Consider the following 25641-nt stretch of genomic DNA (forward strand, 5'->3'; position numbering starts at 1 on the left):
CAGCCAGAGTTGATGGAGCTGGAAGCACGCCCATGATTACTTCCTGTTTGGAACGCAGCAGCTAGCAGGTTAGCTATGTCCATTTATATATATATATATAATGTTTATGACAAGAAGCTACATCCTGCATGATAATGGTGGTTAGCATGTAGCATTTATTAATCAATATATAAATTATTCTTGCCAAAAGAAAGTGTCTATGCTAACTTCAACAGTCTGCCCATTTACTGAACACAGAACATGTTTTGAACTTTGAAATCATGATACCAATTTTTTTTTAAATATTAGCTAATTAATAAGTAATATTTGAGCACCTCCGCTAGCGTAATTAAGTAAAATGGAACTTTTTTGTGCCTGAATTAGCCTAGCAAGTAGCATCAAGTTTACTGTTGTCTTATCCTTCTAAAAACAACATTACAGACTGATGTAACAATCATTGATCCATATGGCTGCCATTTTTAATATTTTCAGTTTAAACCCCGCCCCTGTGCTGTGATTGGTTGAAAACAATGAACTCACAATGTAATTTTTTTTTTTTTTTTACGTAGCCTTTCTCTGTAAGTCGCTGTACCTGATTTTTATCTTCATGGAGATGTTATTGCTTTGCCAGGAATGTTCCACAGTATGGCATTAACCTTCTCTTCCTCCATGGAGACGAACAGGCGAGCCCACTCACAGTAAATGCATGTAATTCAATTGAATGGCTCCAGTAAGGCAGATTTAAAGCCATAAAGTGTAACTCTGAACGTAAATCATTGAAATCTCTATGAAGACAAGCATTAGAGGCAGATTCCTTAGATTTTTGAATTTCATGCAATTTTGGTTTGGTTGATTTTGTTATTTACTGAATATAGTGCTATAGTTTGCCTTCGAAATAAGGAAAAAACATTCTAGACACATGAAGGTGTCTCTGTTCTGTATGTCACTCTCAGAGGAGGTTTTGGCTCCACTTTGAGCTGGACATGAGGCTAAATCACTGTAGAACCAGACCCATTCATCAAAAGGACAGTAGCCTCCTCTCCAACTCACACATCACAGACTCTGTAGTCCCACCTGTGCTGCCCCGCGCCTCCTTCTATCTTTTAGAGCAAATAAACACAAGGGATGGGGCAGCAAACAGTAACATCGTTTATCATGATATGAAGGGATGATAATAAACGTTTGTGGGATGTTTTATTTAATTGTGAGAATCGTCAGCAAAGATAATCGCATTTAAACAGGTGTCCATAAAGTCTGTTAAAGATTTAAAACATTATCACAAAGGCAGTTGATCAGATTTATTAATAAGACTGTTCTGTTGTATCAGTGGTTTAACACACCTCTATATGGGCTTCATTAGTCTCATGAAGCACATCAAGATGAGACTGGATTTCTTGCCATGTTCACTGTATCAGAGCCTCATCAATGGTTCAATCTCATCTGTATCTTTTGTTTTAGTTCAGTAATGTCCCGTGTCTTTGTTCCATACGCGACATCTTTAACACAGACCCATAGAAAGAAATCCAGAGGTGTGAAATCTGCTCCAACCCTTCAATCCAACGGTCTGGAAATGTTTGAGGAACTCACAAACATGCAGACCCCAGTGTGATTAAAAAATTGTATAACCATTTATTACAATTGAACAAATCAAATTAATATATCTTATCTTTAGCATTGTAATTCAATTTTAAAATAGTGTAGGAACAGAACAGGGCTTCAATAACTACCACTGTTTGTCCCATATATGTTTATCATATATGAGGGGGGGGGCCCAGAATTGTCATCACTATCATGATGTATTCGTTAATTGCTATGATTTTGGCCTTGATCATCGTGACACCAAATTTCTATATCGTCCCAAGCCTAAAATACATTTAGACAGAAACAAAAACTTGTTGTTTTTTACAAGCTCGCCTCTTTGGAGATCTGTTCTGCAACTCAACCTGCTTGTCTCAATATCGAAGTTTAATGCTATAAATAATTGGCTGCTATAACTGTTCGAGCCTCGATGAGCTTCATTTGACTGGAGCTGAACACTGTGGGTGACATCACATTCGCTTAGTCCATGTCTTTATGTCGATGACAGCAGTTTTTCTTACAAGTTTTTTTGAAATAATAACAGTTTTGATCAAAGTATTTCTTCATTTTAAAGGGACAGTATGTAGCCTGCATGCTAACTGAACCTGGTTTGCTAGTTCCTTTACGGGTATATAGGGGACACATACAATTTTTTGGATTTCAGCTTTGAAACATCATTTTTGTTCCCCATGACTGACCTGGTAGTGTGTCGTATGGCTCTGAAGATGCAGAAGTAGCAGAAGATGATGATCCCCAGAGGAATGAAAAAGACGAAAGTGAAGAGGAGCATGGTGTACGAGCGGACCAGAGGTGTGAAGGTCATGTAGTCCCACGAGCAGGAGGTCATCAGACCCTCGGGAACATAAGCACCTGTGGAGACAAGCCTGTGAGATATGCAGACAATTTATTCAGACAGCTTATTTCTGTTTTGCTCAAAGCCGAAGCTTGAACTCGAAAGTCAGGATGTTACAACGAATATGGTAAAAAAAAAAAAAAAACTCAAATCATATGAAAAGTACTTTTTTCTTTTCAGTCCTGTTCACAAATGTAGTGGAGTAGAAAGTACAGATACTGCTCTCAAATGTAGTGAAGTAAAAGTAAAAAGTATCTGTAAAATGTCCTCAAGTAGAATCTTTAGGTACCTGTACTTTACTTCTTGTACTTCGTTACCTTGCACCTCTGTGTGTCCCCGGCGTGTTTGAATGGCTAAGTGTATGTTTAAACTGTCACAAGGTTTTTGCACAAATTGACTGAAATTGCCCTATATTTATTAACTCTGCTTCACAAAAGAAAGAGATGACACTGGGGCTAAAAGGCAGCAGCTGTGTCTGATCTGTCCTGGTCTTATAATAACGTGTGAGAAATTGGACACAGCGGATGTCATTTCTTCCGCCATGTTGATCCTGTGGCTGTGTCATTCATGTGAGCTCCTTCCTCATTATAGAAACTTTGATTGGCTGTATTGTTCTAGACAAACACAAAAGTTTCATATTTTTCCATTTTCAGCATGGTGTCGCTGGCTACAATTCATTTTAGATCGAAAAACTGTGGCCCCTCTCTCTGTAACTGCTGCTGTCAGACTCGTAATTTTGGTTTTATAATGTTCGTATTAATAATATCATAGTAATAATACATTTTATTTATAATGCACTCTTTATTCATCACAATCCCAGAGTACTACAACAAAAAAGAACATAAGCTAAAAACATCAACAATAAGCTTTTCTATGTAAAAAAGTCTTTAGATTAGTTTAAAAAAAGTCCAGGCTCTGTGTGGCTCTCAGCTGGACATGGAGGCAGGTCCAGAGCCGTGGTGCAGCTGAAAAGAAGGCTCGGTCCCCCATTGTACGGAGCCTAGTGGGGGGGACCTGAAGGAGCATGCTGCCTGAAGATCTGAGGGTGCAGTTTGAAGATTGCAAAGTGATCAGGTCTTGCAAATACAGTGGTGCCTGACCTAACCCGCTCTATATGATCCTGGGGTTTTTATTTCACTATTTTCTGCAAGATATGAACATTAATAACAAACCAATGAGGCGCCTTCTTTCCCGTTAGCAACAGGTTGGATTGAACTAAACCAGCAGTGCGGATGGAAAGGGGTGTTAAGGTGCAACGTCGCCCCCTGTGTGTCAGACCTGTCAGTCTGAAGCATGTTAGTAGGACCAGTTTTCTTTAGGGTAATTGTGGGACACTTGCATTGCATTATTAATTTGTTTGTTTAAAGCTGCGGAGACAGTGGCTCAGTTACACCGTCCATACTGTTGTTATGCTCTTAAGCAAGACACTTCGCCCATCTATCCTGTGTATAAAAGATAGCTGCTGCTCGGATTTGAACCAACAACTAAAGGCTTAAGAAGTGAATGTTCAGCTACTTGCCAAATACTACAATCAAACACTGCTGGATAGTGTAAAAACGATCTTGTATTTATTTGTTCTGAGATTGTAAAGGTAAAACTATACCAACACATTTCTAAATCTATGTGCGTAAATGTTTTCTTCTTCTTTGTGAAAAACTCCAGTGATATGATGGCAGTGGCAGCTTTACTTTTGTGTTGGGAGTATTTCTAAACTTGTGAGTGAAACGCTCGGTCCACATTGACAGCGGCATTGATTCAGATAAGAGAGCTTACCGCTGCTCACACCCTGATGCCGCCATTTGCAAAAACAAACATAATAATAAATATAAGATCTTAAACTTCGTAAACACGGCGCTCAGCAAACTTTTCTGAAGAAGCATCTCTCCTCCTCTTCAGAGTGGAGCAGAGGAAGCTATAAGTCAGTTTGAGCTCGGGCTGCGGTAAAGTTGTTGTGATCGTAAAATCCCAGATGCTCAATGAAACAATCAGCTACCAATCACTTCTTCAAATGCAAAATCCAGAGTCTAGTTTCACAGGGGGGAAAACTATGATCTGAACGTGGTTTATTTTATATATCCAAGTATTTACAAGTATTTACATTACTTTTAATTAATTTCTAGTCCTAACCTTAACCATAGTTACGACTTTAACTTGCATTTACTTGAGTTTTATGATCTTAAAAACGTGAAAAATAGAACTAGTTCATTTTAAACAGTTTGCAGTGGTCCAAAGTTACTCCTCACTGACCTTATACATTCAGACCATTCACATTATTCACCATGATGAGTTTATAAGCACTTTTCCCAACTTTCCGATACCAGAGCGGAGTTTTTCTTTCACAAAGCTAACAATAACTAGCATGCTAAAGTGCACTTCCTGATTATCGGGCAATAAACTGTGCACATCTGACACATTTTGACCCCAAGAGCTGCTTATACAATACTTTATATCAAACACATGGGGAAAAAAATCAAAGATGGGCCCTTTTAACCTAAACCCTTTGTAATAAACCTGATTATCTTAAAGTTCACTATGTAACTTTTCTAGTGAATGGTCCGTTGCTTCCCTGTCCCCATGGAGATGTTATTGTTTTGCTTTGATTGTTGCACAGTGTGGCATTAACAAGGTGACAGCACATGGGCAAGTATGTATATTCTTATCAATAAAAACTCAATAACTGCATAGATGTAAGTTTAATGCCGTACTATGGGACATTCCAGGTTCATGGCGCACACGTGTCCTACCTTTTTTGCTAATTTGATTCAGTTTTAGTCCTGATGTAGATCTGGTTTCGCCGTGTTCTAGTCCTGGTTTGGTTCTCAGTGCTGTCATGATACTAAAATTTCAAACTTGATTTCGATGCTAAGGAATAGACTCGATACTCGATACCGATTCCGATTCCACAATGATAATAAAAATACTCTTTTTTTAGACAATATACTGTGACTTTGCGCTTTAAATGTTCATGTGGTGCAGGTAGGTTCCATAACGGCCCATTGGTGTACACTAGTCTATGGGAGGAGAGAAGGTTAAAGGAATGGAGAGAGGGAGAGCGAGGAGGAAAGACAGGAGGAAAGAGGAGATGAGAGAGAAGAGTGATGGAGGAGGAGAAAGGGGAGGCATAATGAGTGAGGAGGGGGGTAAAACAATGGGGAGCAAGAGGAGGAATAGAGAAGATGAGGAGAGGGGGAGGAAAGAAATGGTGTGAAGGAATGTAGGGAGAGAAAAGAGGGAGAGGAGGGGGATGAGAGGAAAGAGATAGAGAAAAGTGCTCAGTGGTCCAGTAGGTTCCGGAGTGATCCATATGTGTATACAAGTCTGTGTCTTATATAAGTTTTTGGAAGAAGAGGAGGAGGATGGAGGAGAGAGAGGAAGGAGGAGAGAGGGTAAGAGAATGGAGAGAGGGATGGGGGAAGAAAGATGAGAGGAAAGAGGAGAAATAGAAGATGAGAGGCATAGTGGAAGATGAAGGAGGTAAAACAATGGGGAGAAAGAGAGGGGAGAGGAAAGAGGAACAGAGGGAAGATGAGGAGAGGGGAAGGAAAGAAAGAGTGTGAAGGAATGTAGAGAGAGAGGAGGGGAAGAGAGGAAAGAGAAAGGACAGGGAACAGTGCTCAGTGGTGCAGGGAGGTTCCATCGTGGTCCATGAGCTTCATTTCTCTCCTTTTAATGGGACTTTTTTAGTATCAATACCTGAAAAATGAGTATCTAGTTTCGATACTAGTTTCAGTATCGATTATTATTCAACCCTACTCTCATTTTACTACCAGTTCTGACGTGTGTCCAGCTATAAGTGAAAGCCGTTTGTGCGTCTACATCAGTAATAATACTTTTTGTTTGTTTTCAGGTGTCAGTACTCACTCCATCCAAAGAAGGGGGGCAGGCTCCACCCCATAGAGTAGACCCAGGCCACAGTGCAGATGAGCAGGGCTTTCTTTCTGGACATGACCCCCAGAGAGGCCAGGGGGCGGGTGATGACCACGTACCGGTCCACTGCAATCACCATCAGTGTAATCATACCGCAGATCCCGAAGAGAGCGCCACAGAACGCGTACAACTCACACACTGCGAAGAGAAGAAGGGAAATCGTGAATGAAGGTACAGTTTACTCTAATTAAACTGGTAAACAAAAGAATGTGACTTGCTACTACCCACGTCGGAATATTATAGTGTTCTGGTGTAAGGAAACGCGACAAATCTCTTCTATTTTCTGAACACAAGGGGGCGACTGTACGCTGTAACCATAGACTGTATATATAAATGGACATCGCTAACCTGCTAGCTGCCGCGTTTCAAACAGGAAGTGATCATGTGCGCGCTTCCGGCTCCATCGACTCTGGCTCCAGTTCACTTTCTATTGAAAAACTGTGGCCCCTCTCTCTGTGCTGCTGCTGTCACACTCGTCATTTTGGTCTTAAAATGTTCGTATTAACCGGCGCTACATGGCCTGGGGTTTTTATTTCACTCTTTTGTCCGTAACTCAAGATATGAACATTAATAACAGACAAAAGAGCTGCCTTCTTTCCAGACGTCGCTCCCGTTAGCGTTAGCAACAGGTTTGACTGACAGCATTTCCAAACCAGCGGTGCGGGCAGGAAGGAGGGTTACCTTCAGTAGCTTCGCTCGGGCTCCTTGGTTGCTATGATACTCGTGATCGGAATTCCAAATACGGAACTCCAAATTAGCCACAATAACCGCTAGTGTCGATGAGCTTCATTTGACTGGAGCTGAACGCTGTGGGTGACGTCACAGTCACTTAATCCATTTCTTTATACAGTCTATGCTGGGAATACATGAAATGAGGTACGACCAAGGACATGTTACTTTTTGTAATTGTTGAAACGTATCTGTCTCCATGGAAACAAGCCGTGACAAGGCCAAGTTACGGGTCAGATCTGAGCAGGAATGACTCAAATCTATAAGCGCTTGTGAACAGATTGGTATTATCATCGAACAAGACCTCATCTGTCTATTGAAATCCCACGCACAAACGATGGCGTATGGAGCAGATGTGGGTTTACCGAGCCATCTGACACTCGATAATCTAAAACAAAAAGCACCGTATGACAGTGACGGAAGTAACAAAACAAAAAAACTGAAAAGTAACTGCATTTTGAGTAACTGTGTTCAAACAAGCATGCCAAGTGGTGCCGTTTAGACCGAGTTATAGATCAGATCTGTGTAGAAGAAGAATCGAGTGAATGTTCAATAAATGTTTTTAATGATATTTTCTTAATTAAATCACTTGAATACCTGCAATATTCAAGTTCCTATGTATCGTGTTGTATATTGTATAGCTGTATATTTGATTTGTGTTGAGTTTTGTGTGAAGCACTTTAGACAGCCCAAGTTGTATTTTAAATGTGCCGTAGAAATAAAATTGAATTGTAATTAAATTAATCACACTATAATATAATGCAACCGTGTGTAAGTATTCAGAGCACAGTACTCTGAATAGGTTGGGAGGGCAAAAAAATGTTAAAATGCAATAAAAATTATGAATAATAAAAAAAAACCCACAATGTCGATAAAACATTCTGCACTGACAAAGGCACCAATGACGTTTGAACTTTGAGAGAGTTTAAACAAAAGAGAAATGTGAGAAAATGTTAATGTCTGTGTGGGAAAAGTGTATAAAGTGTGTGGTGAGGGATTTTACAGCTGCAAAACATATAGAATAATTGCAAAAAATAAAGCTGACTACTTCGTGGAAAAAAGTATTTTTCCATCACTGACCATGGACCAACACCCGCTTATGTAAGATGGCCGTGTTTTGTTTGTTCTGTTGCGTGTTTTTACTGCTGTAGTGGTTCTGTCAGTCACCCAATCCAAGGTTAGTGTTTTAAGAGCATACAGAGCTGGAGACGGGGGAAGGAAGTCGTAACTCTCTTTTAGCTCATGTTGTCTTAAGTTTGTTGCTGTTTTGATGAACTCTGCACCCAAGAGAAATCTAAAATGTGACCCTCTTAGGTGTAAAAAAAACATGAAACTAAGTGCTGAAAATGCCAAAATAACTTATTTTTTTAAAGGTTTTATATTACGCAAAATTGACTCTTGTTAGCGAGGTTCACGAGGTTCTTAAAATCATAAAATCAAACTTTAGAGCCACTTAAGATCTGCTTAAGACATGGTTCAAATGTCAAGGGAATTGTCAAGTTCATATGGAAGATTTTAATGGTCCTAAATGATAATATATTTACATTTAAAGGTCCTATATTACATAAAAACTGACTCTTGCAGGTTTAAGTTGTGTTCTAATGCTGTTACCTCCTCAAAAACAGACCTGGAGTTGTGTTTTGTTTCATTCACAAGTGTTTGAGTAACACTTTATGATCAGTCTGTCTACATCTCCAAAGCTCAAAATGCTCTGTTCCACCTTGTGATGTCATGAAGTGGTAGTTTTCAAGTTAACAGCTCCTTTCACCTTTAGTTCATTAGAAATGAGCAATACCAGGGCTGAAATGATCCAAATGATTCTAGTGAAGGTGTATGGAGTTTAAAAACACAGTGGAGCACTTCCTGTATTACCACATGATGACATCACAAGGTGGAACAGAGTGTTTTCGGTTTGAGAGGAAAAACTCGTGTGAATGTAACAAAACACAACTCCAGGTCTGTTTGTGATCAGAAAACATTAGAACAGATCAGAAAATGTTGTAATATGGACCTTTAATTAAACCACTACTGAAGTGAAAGATGAACGCCCAAATGAACAGTAAACATGTTAAATTCTACATTCTACAAAAGTAAATACAGCATTGTGAGTAAAGCACTTCACTTTATAACACATTAGCATTAGTATTAGCATATTTATAGGATGGAAATAGCATAGTAATTATGTAAATGAGGTAATTACATGGTAACAAGTCCTGGAAATTGGACTCATCTGTTATAATTTGTTTCCTGGTAAAAGCCATAACCTTATAACCCAGTGTGAGTGTGACTGTAAATGTAATGCTCTGTCTGAACCTCTAGGGTTTAAATACAGGAACCAAACAGTGATAGTAACAGAGTCTATATTAGATAAAGTTTGATAATGTTGCTATACAAAAATATCACAATATTAATTTCAATAAAGGGTACTGTTTACCCATTGCCCAGTGCAGGGAGGGGCCCTTTACAAAGTCTGTAATGGGCATTTTTCATTAGACAGTACGTAGTGCAGGCCAGCCAAGGTAATTTCTACCCAGGGCCCAGAATTTGATGCTAAATCCCTGTGTAAAAGTTGGCAAAAAAACAACAACTATACACATAATGCATAGAAAAAGAACAATAAAACACCTGTATATCCTGTGTAGTGTTAAATACCAGGGAGAAGAGGTGGGTTTCCGTCTCATCTTAAACTGTGTTAAAGACTGAGCGGATCTGACAGGCAGAGGGCGCTGTTTCATAGACTGGGAGTTGCCACAGAAAAGGCTCCCACAGATGAATGTGATCAGTGTCCTTGGGCAACACACTTAACCCACCTCGCCCCCAGTGTCTGTGTACACTGGTGTATGAATGTGTGTGTGAATGGGTGAGTGGTTCCTTGATGTAAAGCGCTTTGAGTGACTTGAAGGTGGAAAAGCAATATATAAAATTGTGACCTTTGACCCGTGTAGTCGTTTTCATGCACGTTCATGATTATGACTATTACCAGGAAAAACACAATGGCAGATGAAGTCAGTTTCCAGGAGTTGTTGCCATTTAATCCCCATAATTACACTTAAATTATCATGCTATCTTCACGCTACCGCTGTGTGTGCTGTTCGGTAATGTGTCTTTTTTTCCTTAGTCAACAAAACTGCTTAAGGTTAAATTCTGCAAAAATAAATTAGAGCATTTTAAGTGTCCATCAGCCCCAAAATAAATATTCAAGTGGTTCTCCAAACTCGAGCTTTAAAGGGCCCATACGACTCTATTCTCTGATCTGTTCTAATGTGGTTCTCTCATCACAAACAGACCTGGAGTTGTGTTTTCTTTCATTCACACATGTTTAACACACACACATGAGCAAAGAGACACCCATGTAAAAGTATCACATGAAAAAAATCTATTTAAGTAAAAGTACCTGTTTTAAAATGTACTTAAAGAGTAAAAAGTAAAAGTATTTCACACATATTTTGAGTCTAATAAAATTTTTAATGTAGTGATTTTGATAAAGATTTGAGCTGAGTTTTGTTCAACAGAAAGTATTGAATCTATATTTTTGTTTTTTCAAATTATGAACGTGTTAAAAATAAACCCTCTGCCTTAAAATACTTCTACTTTTCAGTTCTGGTCAAAAGAAAGTAGAGATACTGCTCTCAAATGTTGTGAAGTAATAGTAAAACATATCTACTTTAAAATGTACTCAAGTAAAGTTCAGATACCTAAAATTTTTACTTAACTACGGTACTTTCTTGCTTTCACTCTGTTACGTTCCAGCACTGTGGACTCTCATATGCTACAGAAAGTTCCATAGTTCACCTTTAAATGTAGCATTAGCCCTTAGCGTTAGCAGTTTCATAGTTATTTTGAGGCCAGTGTAACTTCTGTTTGAAGCCAGAATCTCAAGTTGACTTTGGTGAAACTGATTTGTGCAATAAATCCCAGAGATAAAATCAGAAGAAAGAAATTGGTCTCCATCACAATCAGGCCTGTTTGAATGTAGAGCGCCTGACTCCAGTGATGTGGCTCGTAAACAGCCAGGACACAGCAGCTGATTTCATTAGATATGCTACGCTAACACAAAGCTATCTTTAACAAACACATACTAAAGGTGCAGACTGACTGCTGGCTGGATGTAATCTCACTGCAGGGGTTCAAGAACGTTTTGTCGTAATCTTGAAGCCCGTCTCAGCTCTTTAGATTCTGTTATTAATGGAGGCTACGTATGTACACACAGAAAACCAGATATGAATCCATTCTAAAACTTGTATCAAACCAGGTACTCATTTGAGCAGGTATCGATACTAAAAAACTCCCATTGACAGGACAAAAATGAACCTTTCCTAAATAGATCTTAGCAGGAACAATCTTGGCGAAAGAAGGCGCCTGATTTGTCTGTTATTAATGTTCATATCTTGATTTACAGACACAATAGTGAAATAAAAACCCCAGGATCATGTAGAGCGGGTTGATACGAACATTTTAAGACCAGAATGATGAGTCTGACAGCAGCAGTTACAGAGAGAGGGACCACAGTTTTTCAATAGAAAGTGAATTGGAGCCAGAGTCGATGGAGCCGGAAGTGCGCCCATGATCACTTCCCTTTTGGAATGCAGCGGATAGCAGGTTAGCGATGTTTATATATACAGTCTATGGTTACAGTGTACATAAATTGTTGATAAACGGAGTCGTAATTCCTTGATTGTTACAAATTTGCCAAAAGTCATTGTTGAGTGTGTAAATTCATTGCCATTTTGTTTGCAGTTCTGGTTTAGACCAGATTTAGACCAGGTTTAGTCCAGGTTTAGTCCAGGTTTAGTCCAGGTTTAGACCAGGTGTAGACCAGGTTTAGACCAGGTTTAGACCAGGTTTAGACCGGATTGAGACCAGGTTTAGACCAGGTTTACACCAGGTTTAATCCAGGTTTAATCCAGGTTTAGACCGGGTTTAATCCAGGTTTAGACCAGGTTTAATCCAGGTTTAATCCAGGTTTAGACCGGGTTTAGACCGGGTTGAGACCAGGTTGAGGCCAGGTTTAGACCAGGTTTAATCCAGGTTTAATCCAGGTTTAGATCAGGTTTAATCCAGGTTTAATCCAGGTTTAATCCAGGTTTAGACCAGGTTTAATCCAGGTTTAGACCAGGTTTAGACCAGGTTTAGACCAGGTTTAGACCAGGTTTCTTTTGAGAGATGACCAGAGTTCTCCTGGCAAACCTGATTCTTTCACTTTTTTAAAACATATTTGTGCTTGAACCTTTAACAATAAACCTGAATTTCAAGTGGAGACACACACTTCTATCATATCTGTTACTATCTGTGCTGCAGCTGAACCAACACAACCTCACCAAAGATTTCACCTTTCAAGTTTTCTCTTACAAACAACACAAAAATCTCTTCTTTTTCATTTCGTGCCATTTTTATTCATGAAGAGTTTGAATAAACATTGATATTTTTGGAGGTCACTTGTAAATTCAAAATGAAAGCGCAGGTTCTGATATTGAAACCATTTCCAGTGTTCTTCTCTCAAGGTGATCTGTGTTTTAGTTCCATGATTTATTTTCTCTGATCATTTCACATTTTTTAAATGTATTAAGATCATTATCATTTTAGACTCAATATATTTGAGTAAGTGCAGAGAATTAGCACTAAAACGGTAATCACTCAGTATTACAGTTACTACCACTGCTACCACTCTGCTACTGCTGCTGCTACTGCTGCTACAACTACTGCTACTGTTACTGCTACTGCTACTACTACTACTACTACTCCTGCTACAACTGCTACTGCTACTACTGCTACTACTGCTACTGCTACTGCTACTACTCCTGCTACAACTGCTACTCCTGCTGCAACTGCTGCTACTGCTACTACTACTACTCCTGCTACAACTGCTGCTACTGCTACAACTGCTACTACTGCTACTGCTACTACTGCTACTGCTACTGCTACTGCTACTACTCCTGCTACAACTGCTGCTACTGCTGCTACTGCTGCTACTACTGCTGCTACTACTGCTACTGCTACTGCTACTACTGCTACTACTACTACTACTACTACTACTGCTGCTACAACTGCTACTGCTGCTGCTACTACTGCTACTAATGCTACTACTCCTGCTGCTACTGCTATTACTACTACTACTGCTACTCCTACTACTGTTACTACTACTACTACCATTACTGCTACTACTACTGCTACTAATACTACTGCTGCTACTGCTTTTACTGCTACTTCTACTTTTACTGCTACTACTGCTTCTACTGCTACTGATACTGCTACTACTACTACCACTACCACTACTTATACCAGTGTACTTCCCTGATTACATAAACTACCATAATACTACTACTGTTACTAGAACAGAAAAGCAGGTACTGTACACGGTCCTTATGGTCTCTGTTTATAATGACCAAGAAACTCAATCTCCCATCATGCATCATTTATCCTCCTGTACGATTATGTCATAGATGCATAATGTATGAGATATGTGATAGGCACTTCCAGTCATTATGCATTGGAAAACACACTGGATTAATTGTGGACTTTTCCCTTTAGGCTCTGAGTGCACGCTAACTGCTAACCTGCTAACCCGCTAACCCGCCGCCTAATCACACAGCTGTCAGCGCCTTCGTTCACAATATGGATACACGTTCGGAGTTTATTTGAACAAGATCAAAACAAATCGTTATATATTTATGTTCGCGTCCGTCGATATGGTTGTGTTTGTAAGATGGCTAATGTCTAGGTCAAGAAGTTTAACCAAGTCCAGACCCAAGCAGAGGAGGACACGCGTGTTTATGAACAGAAGTATGTAAATGTCTCCGGGCAGATTTCAAATGTATATAACGTAATGGGATCAAATCTTTTAGCGATCACGCTCCGCCCATTTTGAGTCTTTCAGTCAATCTGCTCATATGAAAATAGGTTAAAAGCATCAAGAGTAATGTAATAAGGATTATGTTAATATAAAATGGAGTTTCTAGTCCGCACTTATACTTGTCCTGGTTTGATCCTGGTTTAGTCGACGTTTAGTTCTGATTTAGTCCTAATTTAATCCAGGTTTAGTCCTAGTTTAGTTCTGATTTAGTCCAGGTTTAGTTCTGGTTTAGTTCTGGTGTAGTCCTGGTTTAGCCCAGGTTTAGTCCTAATTTAGTTCTGGCTTAGTCCAGGTTTAGTCCAGGTTTAGTTCTGGTGTAGTCCTTGTTTAGTCCTTGTTTAGTCCTTGTTTAGTCCTGATTTAGTTCAGGTTTAGTTGAGGTTCAGTCCTGATTTAGTCCTGGTTTAGTCCTGGTTTATTCCTGGTTTGGTTCTGGTTTAGTCCAGGTTTAGTTCATGTTTAGTCCTGGTCTAGATAGTTGTTGTTAAAGGGTTCTTCGGTTTTCTGTTGGTCTTCAAAACTTGTCCATAGATTTACAGAAAACACTTTATGAATGTAAACAATAAAAAAAAGTTTTTAAAAAAATGAGCACGGTTATTCTAACTGTTGTTAGCTTTACCGTGACAGCAAAACTCTGCTCTGGTTTTTGAGAGTTTCGCTTATAAACTCATCATGGTGAATCATTAGGGCGTTCATAAGGTATGTGTGGAGTAACTTTGGACCACTGCAAACTGTTTAAAATTAACTAGTTTGGCTTTTCACATTTTTAAGACCAAAAAAATCAGGCAACGAGACTTTTTATAAATTAGTTTTAGACTTCAAACAATGCTAACAGAACTGTGCAGCTCTGATACATTTGGCGCTTGGTTTGTGTGATTGTTAAACTGAAAACGCCTGAGGTTATATAAACAATTATGTAAATGTATTTGGATTTGCATTAGTCTAATTTGGTTTTATAGATCAAGGCTGTTCTTATGAATGCTGAATATTTAGTTCTAACAACCAATTAGTGACATTTCCAGGGCAGTGCGTTCCACTTCTAAACAATATTAAAATACTGTATGTGCTAAAACGTCACGTTTTAGCACCAACGTCTATGTGTTCTACCCACTGACTGTGTAAAGAAGTGGACCAAGTGAGTGTGACGTCACCCACAGCGTTCAGCTCCCGTCAAATGAAGCTCATCGAGGCTAAAGCAGTTATAGGGTTGAATTTGGAGCTGAGTTTGGACCGCAAGTATCATAGCAACCAAAGATCCAATCCAGACCGAGGCTGTTGAAGGTGACATCGCTTCCCGTCCACACCGCTGGTTTAGCAGGGAACGGAGCCATAGCAACGCTGTCAGTCAAACCTGTTGCTAACGCTAGCTGGAGCAAACTCGGGGGAAAGAAGGCACCTGATTTGTCTGTTATTAACGTTCATATCTTCATTTACAGACAACATGGTGAAATAAAAACCCCAGGATCATGTAGAGCAGGCTAATACGAACATTTTAAGACCAAAATGAAGAGTCTGACAGCAGCAGTTACAGAGAGAGGGGCCACAGTTCTTCAATAGAAAGTGAATTGGAGCCAGAGTTGTTGAAGGTGGAAGTGCGCTCATGATCACTTCCTGTTTGCAATGCGGCAGGAAGGTTAACTCTGTCCATTTATATATACAGTTAATGGTTATACCGGATCAATATTTTCAAATTTAATCATTACAGGAGTTGGGAGTAGCTAAAAATTGTACTTAAGTAAGGGTAATGTTACTTCAAAATAATATTGATAAGTACAAAGTAGTGGTCCAAGAAATTACTCAAGTAAGAGCAGGTGCATTGACAGAAATTTGGGGGCTCAGGGCAACAAGGCTTTTATGGCCCCCCTCTCTAATATAAATTATGCCCTTGAGTAAGTCTAGGTGTGATACCTCTTTTCTTTTTTTCTTTTTTACTAAGTAACTTAAATAAGGGACAAAGATCTGATTTATAATTTGAAGTAAATGTGAAGGACAAACTGGTATTTTCAAAGAGATACAAACATTTGCTAAATCATATCTGAAGGAGCCAGAAACACAAATGTTCAAATCATTTCATATTGTCAACATAAAGCTCCAGTCACTTTAGACTCACTGACAGTGGGAAGAGGAACCACAACTTTTACTTGAGTAAGAGTACTGTTACTTCAAAAAAAACAGCAAATGTAATTGAGTACTGCCACCTCTGTTCGTCACACAACTGTTTGAAAATTCTTTGGATGTAACGTGTTTGACTTAAAACTTCACAGATGACGACCTTTGACCCCTCACTATAAAACTCTGATCTCAAACATTCTCTCCATGCCTGTGCTCTATCCACTGGAGAATACTGTCAAGATAATAAATCTGTCAGCTGTTCACTTAATCAAGTTTGAAGAGAGGCTAAAATTGCTAGCAAAACATTGTAGATGAGATAAGCTAAACCAAGCCTGATAAAGTCAGACTGTCAAGTTTGTTCCATAAAATCCATAGACTGTATATATAAACAGACATAGCTAACATGCTAGCCACTGTGTTCCAAATATGAAGTGATCATGGGCGTGCTTCCTGCTTCCTGCTTCATTGACTCTGGATCTAATTCACTTTCTATTATCTCTCTGTAACTGCTGCTGTCAGACTTATCATTTTGACCTTAAAATGTTCGTAATAAAAATCCCAGGATCATCTCTACATGATCCTGGGTTTTTATTTCACTTGTGTCTGTAAATCAAGATATGAACATTAATAATAAAATAGGCTAAGCGCCTGCTTCCTGCTAAATCAGCAGTGCAGGCAGGAAGGGGCGTTGCCTTCACCAGTCTCGCTCCGGATTGGCTCTTTGGTTGCTATGATACTCACAGTCAGAATTCCAAATATGGAACTCTGCTCTGAATCCGCCCCTATAACTGCTCTAACCTCGATGAGCTTCGTTTGGAGCCGAACGCTGTGGGTGACATCACACTTGATGAAACACTCTGTGAGTGGATGATGGACCCAGTAATCAAAGTGCAGAGGATAGTTCACATCTTGTCAGTAGTTTTGTCACATTTAAGAATTTATACGTTTGGGATGGACCTCTCTAGAGTGCCCCCTACGTCCTGTCCTGTACTACATCTGTACCATCTGACCTAAGCAGAGCCATAGCAAATATTCACTAGGGCCATGTTTTTCATGCGATACTTTTACTTGAGTAGTGTTTTGCTCCTGTATCTTTACGTAAAAAAAACAACTGAGTACTTCTTCCACCACTGAGAACATCATAAAATACATCTCCAATTGTTTTGTTTTTTTATATAGTCTCAATTGAAATATTAAAAACCTCTCTCATATCCCACCAACGATGACATATTCACCGTCTACACACAATACACAAACCATCTCCATGTCGACCCTGCCCCCCTCCCTCCTCTCTGACGCTGGCCCTCAGCCTCTAACACACTGGGCTCTGTGGACTCATAGTGTGAGCATAAATTGAATAAAAGCCATACCACTGAACCTGTGGCGCTACACACATCTAACAAAAGCCTTTAGCTGTCTGCTGCAAGGTCAAAACGCATCTGCTAGCATGCTACTATCTGTGTTCGATCAACCGAGTGAGGCATCTTCTTTACAAGACCTCACGCTATCTTTGTTCCCCCCGGGGCAATGTTTGATACGTATCGGCGCACACCTAGTTTCATGTATGGTTGTTTCCTCCCTTACTTTAGATCAATAGAAGTCATATAGAGCGCTGTGTAAGCTAGTTTTAGATTGTGAAGATGCACGCTTGGGTCGGTGTGTTTCTGGAATAATAATTTGTAGCCACAGAGCGTGGAGTGTAGCAATAGGCTAATAATGCAGAGATTGTGGGAGTGGAGAGGGAGCTCATGGAGAGTTAAACCGACCTCAGGGACAAAGCTTGTGAGGTGTCTGGATTTTCTTGTTGTAAGATAGAATTTTAAAGAAGCCCTGCCCATGTAACTGTAGAGATAAGGATGTGGTCGTACTTAACCGTGCATAACCGAGCTTGTTAGATATGGAAAACGAAACGAGGCAGGTCTGGTTAGAACAGGGGTGTCCAAACTTTTTTCACAGAAGGCCGCGTACTGACACATATTTGAAGGAGAGGGCCACAGACCAGTGTCGATACAGGAAGTCAAATGGTGGATTTAACACAGGTTTGACGGAGACATTGTACCTTTAATAAGATTTGGAAGATTAGTTTTAGGTCTGTGTCACAATGCAATGCGATGTTATTCAGGTTATAGACGTAGAATCTCTTCAATTTGTAGTAAAAAATGCTTCTTGATCAATTGGGCCAGTTTAGGAGGAGGCAGGAGGGCCAACAAAAATTGGTTTAAGGGCCGCATTTAGCCCCTGGGCCGTAGTTTGGACAGCCCTGGGTTAGAACTTGGATGGGAGACCGCTGGAGATACCACAGTGGGACAACAGTGGCTATAGTGGATACTGTTGTTGTGTCCTTAGGCAAGACACTTCACATTGTCTTGTATAAAAGTGCTGTGTGAGTATTGGTAGTGGTCAGAGCGGCTAGTGGCACAGAATCGCAGCCTCACGTCCGTCAGTCTGCCCCAGAGGAATGAATAATAAACTGTAAACCACTTTGCAAAGGTGCTATGTAAATCCAATGCATTATTTTAGCGAAACAAACTTTGCATTTTGGTAGATGTGCGAAATGTTAATTAAATGAGCAAAAAGTAATTTAAAAAAGTAAACAAAGAGCTGTGGAGCAACTTGATAAACTGCTGAGTGCTACCGCTAAAATATTATCACTGTATATGTGTCAGAATACAAACAGAGTGGTGTTATTTAAGGTCTTTAACTCACTTTTGGTCTAACTTTAGGCTAACTGAAAATCCTCTGCCATCTGAAAACACAATCCTGAGCTCTGTAAAGGCTCGTCTCCATGGAGATGTCATTGCTTTGCCTGGAATATTCCACAGTGTGGCATTAAACTTGTATATCACCCTGGAGATAAGCAGGTGACACATCCAGTGACCAATCCCTTTGTCACTAAAACAATCACATTTCAAACCATAGCAAGAGCAGCAACAGAACCAACAACCACCTCAACCTCTCCACTCCCTCCTCTTCTCCATAGAGATTTACATGTCAGATCTATGCACTTTCCTACCATTGCATCACTGATATCTCCAGGCTCCAGTGTGAATTGCCAAAGTTTATAACAGATATACAGGTTTCTTACAGAAGAGGGATCGTTGTGTCTACAGAGAGCAGAAGGTTCACTGCTGTAATCCCGGTTTTACCTTTCCTTCCAAAGATCCAGCGCTTGTGCATGCTGTTCACGAAGAACGTGGGCGTCTGAGTGAGACACATGAGGAAGTCTGCAACTGCGAGGTTTATGATGAAGATATTTGAGGGAGTGCGCAAACTTCGACTCCTGAAAAGAAACAAGAGTAAATATACAAGACGGGAGTGATCAAATTCAAAATCATGTTTGGATCCCTGTAGTGATGTGGTACTGAAGTGAAATAGTACTGGAGTGATGTGGTGCTGGAGTGATGTGGCGCTGGAGTGATGTGGCGCTGGAGTGATGTGGTACTGGAGTGGTGTGGGAGTGATGTGGTACTGGATCGATGTGGTACTGGAGTGATGTGACGCTGGATTGATGTGGCGCTGGAGTGATGTGGTGCTGGAGTGAAGTGGTACTGGATTGATGTGGTACTGGAGTGAAATAGTACTGGAGTGATGTGGCACTGTAGTGATGAGGGAGTGATGTGGTACTGGAGTGATGTGGTACTGGAGTGAAGTGGTACTGGATTGATGTGCTACTGGAGTGAAATGGTACTGGAGTGAAATAGTACTGGAGTGATGTGGCACTGGAGTGATGAGGGAGTGATGTGGTACTGGAGTGATGTGGTACTGGAGTGAAGTGGTACTGGAGTGAAATAGTACTGGAGTGAAGTGGTACTGGATTGATGTAGTACTGGAGTGATGTGGCACTGGAGTGATGTGGCACTGGAGTGATGAGGGAGTGATGTGGTACTGGAGTGAAGTGGTACTGGATTGATGTGGTACTGGAGTGAAATAGTACTGAGTGATGTGGTACTGGATTGATGTGGTACTGGAATGAAGTTGTGCTGGAGTGATGTGGTACTGGATTGAAGCGGTCCTGGAGTGATGTGCTCCTGGAGTGATGTGCTCCTGGAGTGATGTGGTACTGGAGTGATGTGGTACTGGAGTGATGTGGTACTGGAGTGATGTGGTATTGGAGTGATGTGGGAGTGGATGACTTTAGCTGGAGAGTTTGACCTACTGTGCAATGTGAATATATGATACAGAGGAGGTAGAGTGAATATATGTTGCAGGGAAGGGAGAGTAAGTATATGGTACAGAGGATGTATATGAGTCAGAGGATGCTGGGGTTGGAGGTATCAGGAAACAAACATACACCTGCAAGAAAGAAGAGGTGTATGCATGCAGAGGGTTGAGCTGGTTTGGTGCAGCAGAGAGGTAAAAATAAACAGATGAATTAAGCCCTTACCTGCAGAATGCGTATATAACCAGGAAATTTCCCAGCATGCCCGTGATGCCCACAAACAATATAACCACCCCGATGATGTAATGGGCGTGGTCTGGGACGTCTGCGGTGGGGAAAGGGTAAGCGGGCACAGGCGCCACCTGCGAAACAGAGTCAAGTCAGTTTTTCACTAAAGCCAAAACTGAGATGGGAGCTGATGTCGCCATAAACGTCATCAGAACAAAGCGCCACATGCTGTCGCCGTACTTTTTATGTTAAAGGCACACTGTGTAACTTTTCAGGTAGAGAATCTGTGTTAAATACTCTTATCTCCATGGAAACAGGTAAGTGACAGCAACAGTCCAAGTTGCAAATCAGATCTGTTGAGAAATTACCTTGCTCAGAGTAAAAATATTTTCAAGAGATTTTATTTACATAACAAATTGAATAAATGCTAAATAGATACGTTTAATGCCTTACTATGGAATAATCCAGGCCTCTCCACAGATCTGACCTCTTCCTTGGCATCATGGAGATGAATAAGTTTAATACCATACTGTGCAACTTTCATAAAGCAGTGACATCTCCATGGAGATAAGTAAAAGTTCCATAGTGCAGCTTTAAACATTTCTTTAGCTCTATGGTGGAATTTGTCCTATAAAAGGTTATTTCTAAATTAAGTAATATTTCAAATCTTCTGGTGATGGATTTTGTCACCAGTTTTTATCTCTGTGACTTAAAATGGAAAAGATCAAAGTGATAAACGTCCAAAGCAAACTGACTTTTGAAGTGCTGCATTTGTGCAAACCTCTCTGATGTGATTTAAAGGTGCGGTACACAAAACTGACTCTTTTGAGCTGTAATTCATGTTTTAATGCTGTTACCTCCTCAAAAACAGACCTGGAGTTGTTTTGTTTCATTCACACATGTTTGAGTGACACTTTATTATCAGTCTGTCTATATCTCCATAGCTCAAAATGCTCTGTTCCACCTTGTGATGTCATGAAGTAGTAGTTTTCAAGTTAACAGCTCCTTTTACCTTACCTAAATATCTATATCTATGTGAGAGACAGAGAGAAAGAGGGACAGAGACAGAGAGAGAGTCGGAGAGAGACAAAAAATATAATTCATATGGTATTTATGAACCTGTGCAAAAATATCCTTTTATTATGGTGTATGCACAGATCTAATCCACAAACGCACACACACACAAGCATGCGCACACGCACACACACACACACACACACACACACACACACAAACAGACTCTTTACGGCTGATAAATGAAGACTACTGACCAAATGGGGACTCAGGTCTAGGCTTAAAACCTGCAAGAAACACCCGCACACCTGCAAGAAACACCCACACACCTGCAAGAAACACCCGCACACCTGCAAGAAACACCCGCACACCTGCAAGAAACACCCACACACCTGCAAGAAACACCCGCACACCTGCAAGAAACATCCGCACACCTGCAAGAAACACCCGCACACCTGCAAGAAACACCCGCACACCTGCAAGAAACACCCGCACACCTGCAAGAAACATCCGCACACCTGCAAGAAACACCCGCACACCTGCAAGAAACACCCGCACACCTGCAAGAAACACCCGCACACCTGCAAGAAACATCCGCACACCTGCAAGAAACACCCGCACACCTGCAAGAAACACCCGCACACCTGCAAGAAACACCCGCACACCTGCAAGAAACACCCGCACACCTGCAAGAAACATCCGCACACCTGCAAGAAACACCCGCACACCTGCAAGAAACACCCGCACACCTGCAAGAAACATCCGCACACCTGCAAGAAACACCCGCACACCTGCAAGAAACACCCGCACACCTGCAAGAAACACCCGCACACCTGCAAGAAACACCCGCACACCTGCAAGAAACACCCGCACACCTGCAAGAAACATCCGCACACCTGCAAGAAACACCCGCACACCTGCAAGAAACACCCGCACACCTGCAAGAAACATCCGCACACCTGCAAGAAACACCCGCACACCTGCAAGAAACGTCCGCACACCTGCAAGAAACGTCCGCACACCTGCAAGAAACGTCCGCACACCTGCAAGAAACGTCCGCACACCTGCAAGAAACGTCCGCACACCTGCAAGAAACACCCGCACACCTGCAAGAAACACCCGCACACCTGCAAGAAACACCCGCACACCTGCAAGAAACACCCGCACACCTGCAAGAAACATCCACACAAACCCAGTATAAAAAACAAACTCTTTTTTACAGCGATAAAGACTTACAATCCAGCCTTCATCCCTACAGCGTCTACACTTCCTCTTAAAGTCAGTGTAAAGACAGTGTACCACCAATGGGGCCTGCACCACATATTGAGAACCGTGTTATTTCCGCACATCATTTTAACCAAAGTGCCAGTGTTCCAAATGACACGCATTTGCGCCTGTACTTTCCGTCAGTATTCACTTATATGGAGCTCACTTTACACAGCTCCAGCCTCGCTTTGACGCTATATCTTAATAGACATGTATTGGGAATATTTGGGTTTTGTGGTTTTGCAGAAATGTACCAGAGCGTTGGGCTGCGTTGGCGTTTTTCAATCTCCAGAACCCATTTCCACTGCAGACCTATTTAAACGAATGAAACGATTTGTGGACGTTTTTACTCTGCACCTTAAAGGACCTGTACCCCATATTTTCCATTTATCTGAGCAAAATGCGTCTCACCCACAGACTGTATTATATATAAATGGATGTAGCTAACCTGTTAGCCCCCGTATATATACCCTAGAACAAGTCGATTTTGGACGGCTGCATATTTTGATTCAAAATGGCCGCCTTTCTGTCTCTGAAACTTTATAAACTGCAAAGTTATTGAAACATTTTGCAGAATCTTACATGTTAAACAGCCTTTCTAGACTTAAAAAAAAAAAAAAAAAAGCACGTAAACTCCTCCTCTGAACTCTTAATATGTGAATTTTTCCAAAAGTCTATGGGAAAAATGAATGGAAAATGTACTTCCAGAACCGGAGCTGTCACTGTGGAGCTCCATAGTGGTCACCTCTTGTCAATTAGCTCAGTGACGTGTGTTTGGTTTGAAGTGGCAGCGGAGCTAACAGAACCCAGGCACACTTCAGGCACAGACCAATTATGTTTTAATGACTTATGTAATGTGTGGTAATGGGGCCTGTATATACACTGTGATACGAGGGGTTGGTTTAAGCCGCTGTCGTCATTTGGGCTGTGAGATGAATCGACATCAGATCAAAGTGACAATTTCAAGGTTAAGTCAATTTTATGAAATACCAGAAAATGGCAAGATACTGGGCCCTTAAGACCATAGACTGTATATATAAATGGATGTAGCTGACCAGTCTGAACCTAACCAGTCTAACCATAACCAGCCTGACCATAACCAGCCTGACCATAAACAGCCTGACCATAACCAGCCTGACCATAACCAGCGGCCCACTCTGCTCTCCTGTAATCGTACTGTTGGCTGCGCCTCACTGCTCCCTGCTTCACTTGAAAGGTTATTTTTTTTAAAAACACTATTTCCTTGCACTTTGCTTTTTGGCACATGGACTAACAAGCTAAAGTTGTTTACCGGTTCAGTATTTCTTTTTATTTCCTGCGTCGCTAAGATGTATTAATGTTTTTGCTAATTCATGACGTTTGACAGAATGGGGCAAAATCGTGCTAAGTAGAATCGCATTATGCAAAAGTGACTTTGTTGAGCTTTTTAAAATGCTCTAAAGTTTCCTCATCAGAAACAAACATGGAGATGTGTTGTGTTCATTTGTTTCATAAATCCTTTTCACAAGGTTTTGCTCTAAGTCTCAAAAGTTACTTGTTTCAATTTCCCCGGTTTGTTACATCACAGGTAAAGGTCTACTGCACTGTTCACATAACTCATCATCACATTAGTTCAGATAAGTTCTGTATCAAATCATGTTAGTTAAAACTGCGTTGGCATGCCGACCAGGTTGCTTGAAATAGCTGTTTTTTCCCATGGTTCACCCCCCCCTGCTAACATTCGATGACGTGCACCAAATCCAAGCTCTACTGTGGAACATTCCAGGCAAAACAAAAACAGCTCCATCTACAGGAGAGTTGCATCTTGCATCATAAAAAACATTTATAGGTGTAACTTTTCCGGTGGCGGGTCCAGCAACTGGTTTAAGACGCTATTGTTTTGTCTGCAATGTTCCACTGTATGGCATTAAACTCTATGGAGACAAGCGTTAAAGATGGACCGATATGGGTTTTTTTCATGGCTGATGCTGATATCGATTGATTAGAATCCAGAGCAACCGATGGCTGTTAAGATCTGCCGATATTTTTGGCTAAATTCTGAATTATTTTCAGATAAACTTAGCTGTTTTTACTACTATGGAGCTGTGTAACGCCATCATCACACCAACGTATTCAAATATGGCTTTATTGTGGGCCCAAACCAAATATTATCCCAGGCAGGAGAGTTAAGGCCGATACTCCAAAAAGTGAGTATATCATAATAATGTGTGCTTTTCAATGTATTTTAGGAACGCATGTAATTGAATGAATATAAGTATAGTTTAAAAGCATAATACAGAACATTCCAGGCAAAGCATTAACATTTTCATTGAGGCAGAAGGTAGCAGACGCCCCCATCAGAAAAGTTACATAGTCCCTCTTTAAAACTCTTTCATACTGTACATCTACATTCATATTATATACGTCTACATGTTTTCTGCCCGTTGCCAGATGGACTCGCCTCCCTCCATCAAACCCACACTCTGATAATCCCTCTGTTGAGTGCTGCTTTTACAGATTACAGATTCACATTTTGCTTGGACCTACTTTCCCGACGGTCACAGGCTCATTCCAGCAGAAGCAGGACACTGGCCCACAATGATAAGACAGGCTCAAGTCTTATGTAATGCACAGTAAGGTCAGGAGGGAGACTACTACAGCCTGTGGGGCTTTCACTGGAATGTAAACCAGGGTTAATGAGCATAAAGAGGCTAACGCTAGCAAAGTTAGCTTCAGGGAATAGATGCTAGAAAAGATTAGGTTTGTGCTCTTTGGGGTATGGTCCCTATGGTTTGGTTATAATTTGAATGTCTTAAGGGCTAACGTTCCAAATGTTGTGGTCCTTTTGTTGTTTGGTTGATAAGTCAGTGATCATTCATACACCAGTGTCCGGTCAAGTGTCTTGCCCAAGGACACAATAACAGCATTCATCTGTGAGAGCTGGAATCACACCGCCAACTTGTGCGT

The 25641-nt window shown here is 40.8% G+C and overlaps 1 protein-coding gene across 1 annotated transcript in view; it reads right to left on the reverse strand.

The window, feature by feature from the left end:
- Positions 1-25641, reverse strand: part of LOC117387515 (melanopsin-A-like) — a 52882-nt gene that overhangs the window by 9365 nt on the left and 17876 nt on the right. Inside the window, exons 2-5 of the mRNA XM_033985029.2 lie at positions 20413-20549; positions 19175-19308; positions 6272-6475; positions 2256-2427 (exon numbers count right to left, since the gene is read on the reverse strand). Coding sequence (XP_033840920.1) covers positions 2256-2427; positions 6272-6475; positions 19175-19308; positions 20413-20549 — 647 coding nt within the window. The remainder of the gene's footprint in view (positions 1-2255; positions 2428-6271; positions 6476-19174; positions 19309-20412; positions 20550-25641) is intronic.

The sequence above is a fragment of the Periophthalmus magnuspinnatus genome, chromosome 19 (genome assembly GCF_009829125.3).
Source record: "Periophthalmus magnuspinnatus isolate fPerMag1 chromosome 19, fPerMag1.2.pri, whole genome shotgun sequence".
Lineage (NCBI taxonomy): Eukaryota > Metazoa > Chordata > Actinopteri > Gobiiformes > Gobiidae > Periophthalmus > Periophthalmus magnuspinnatus.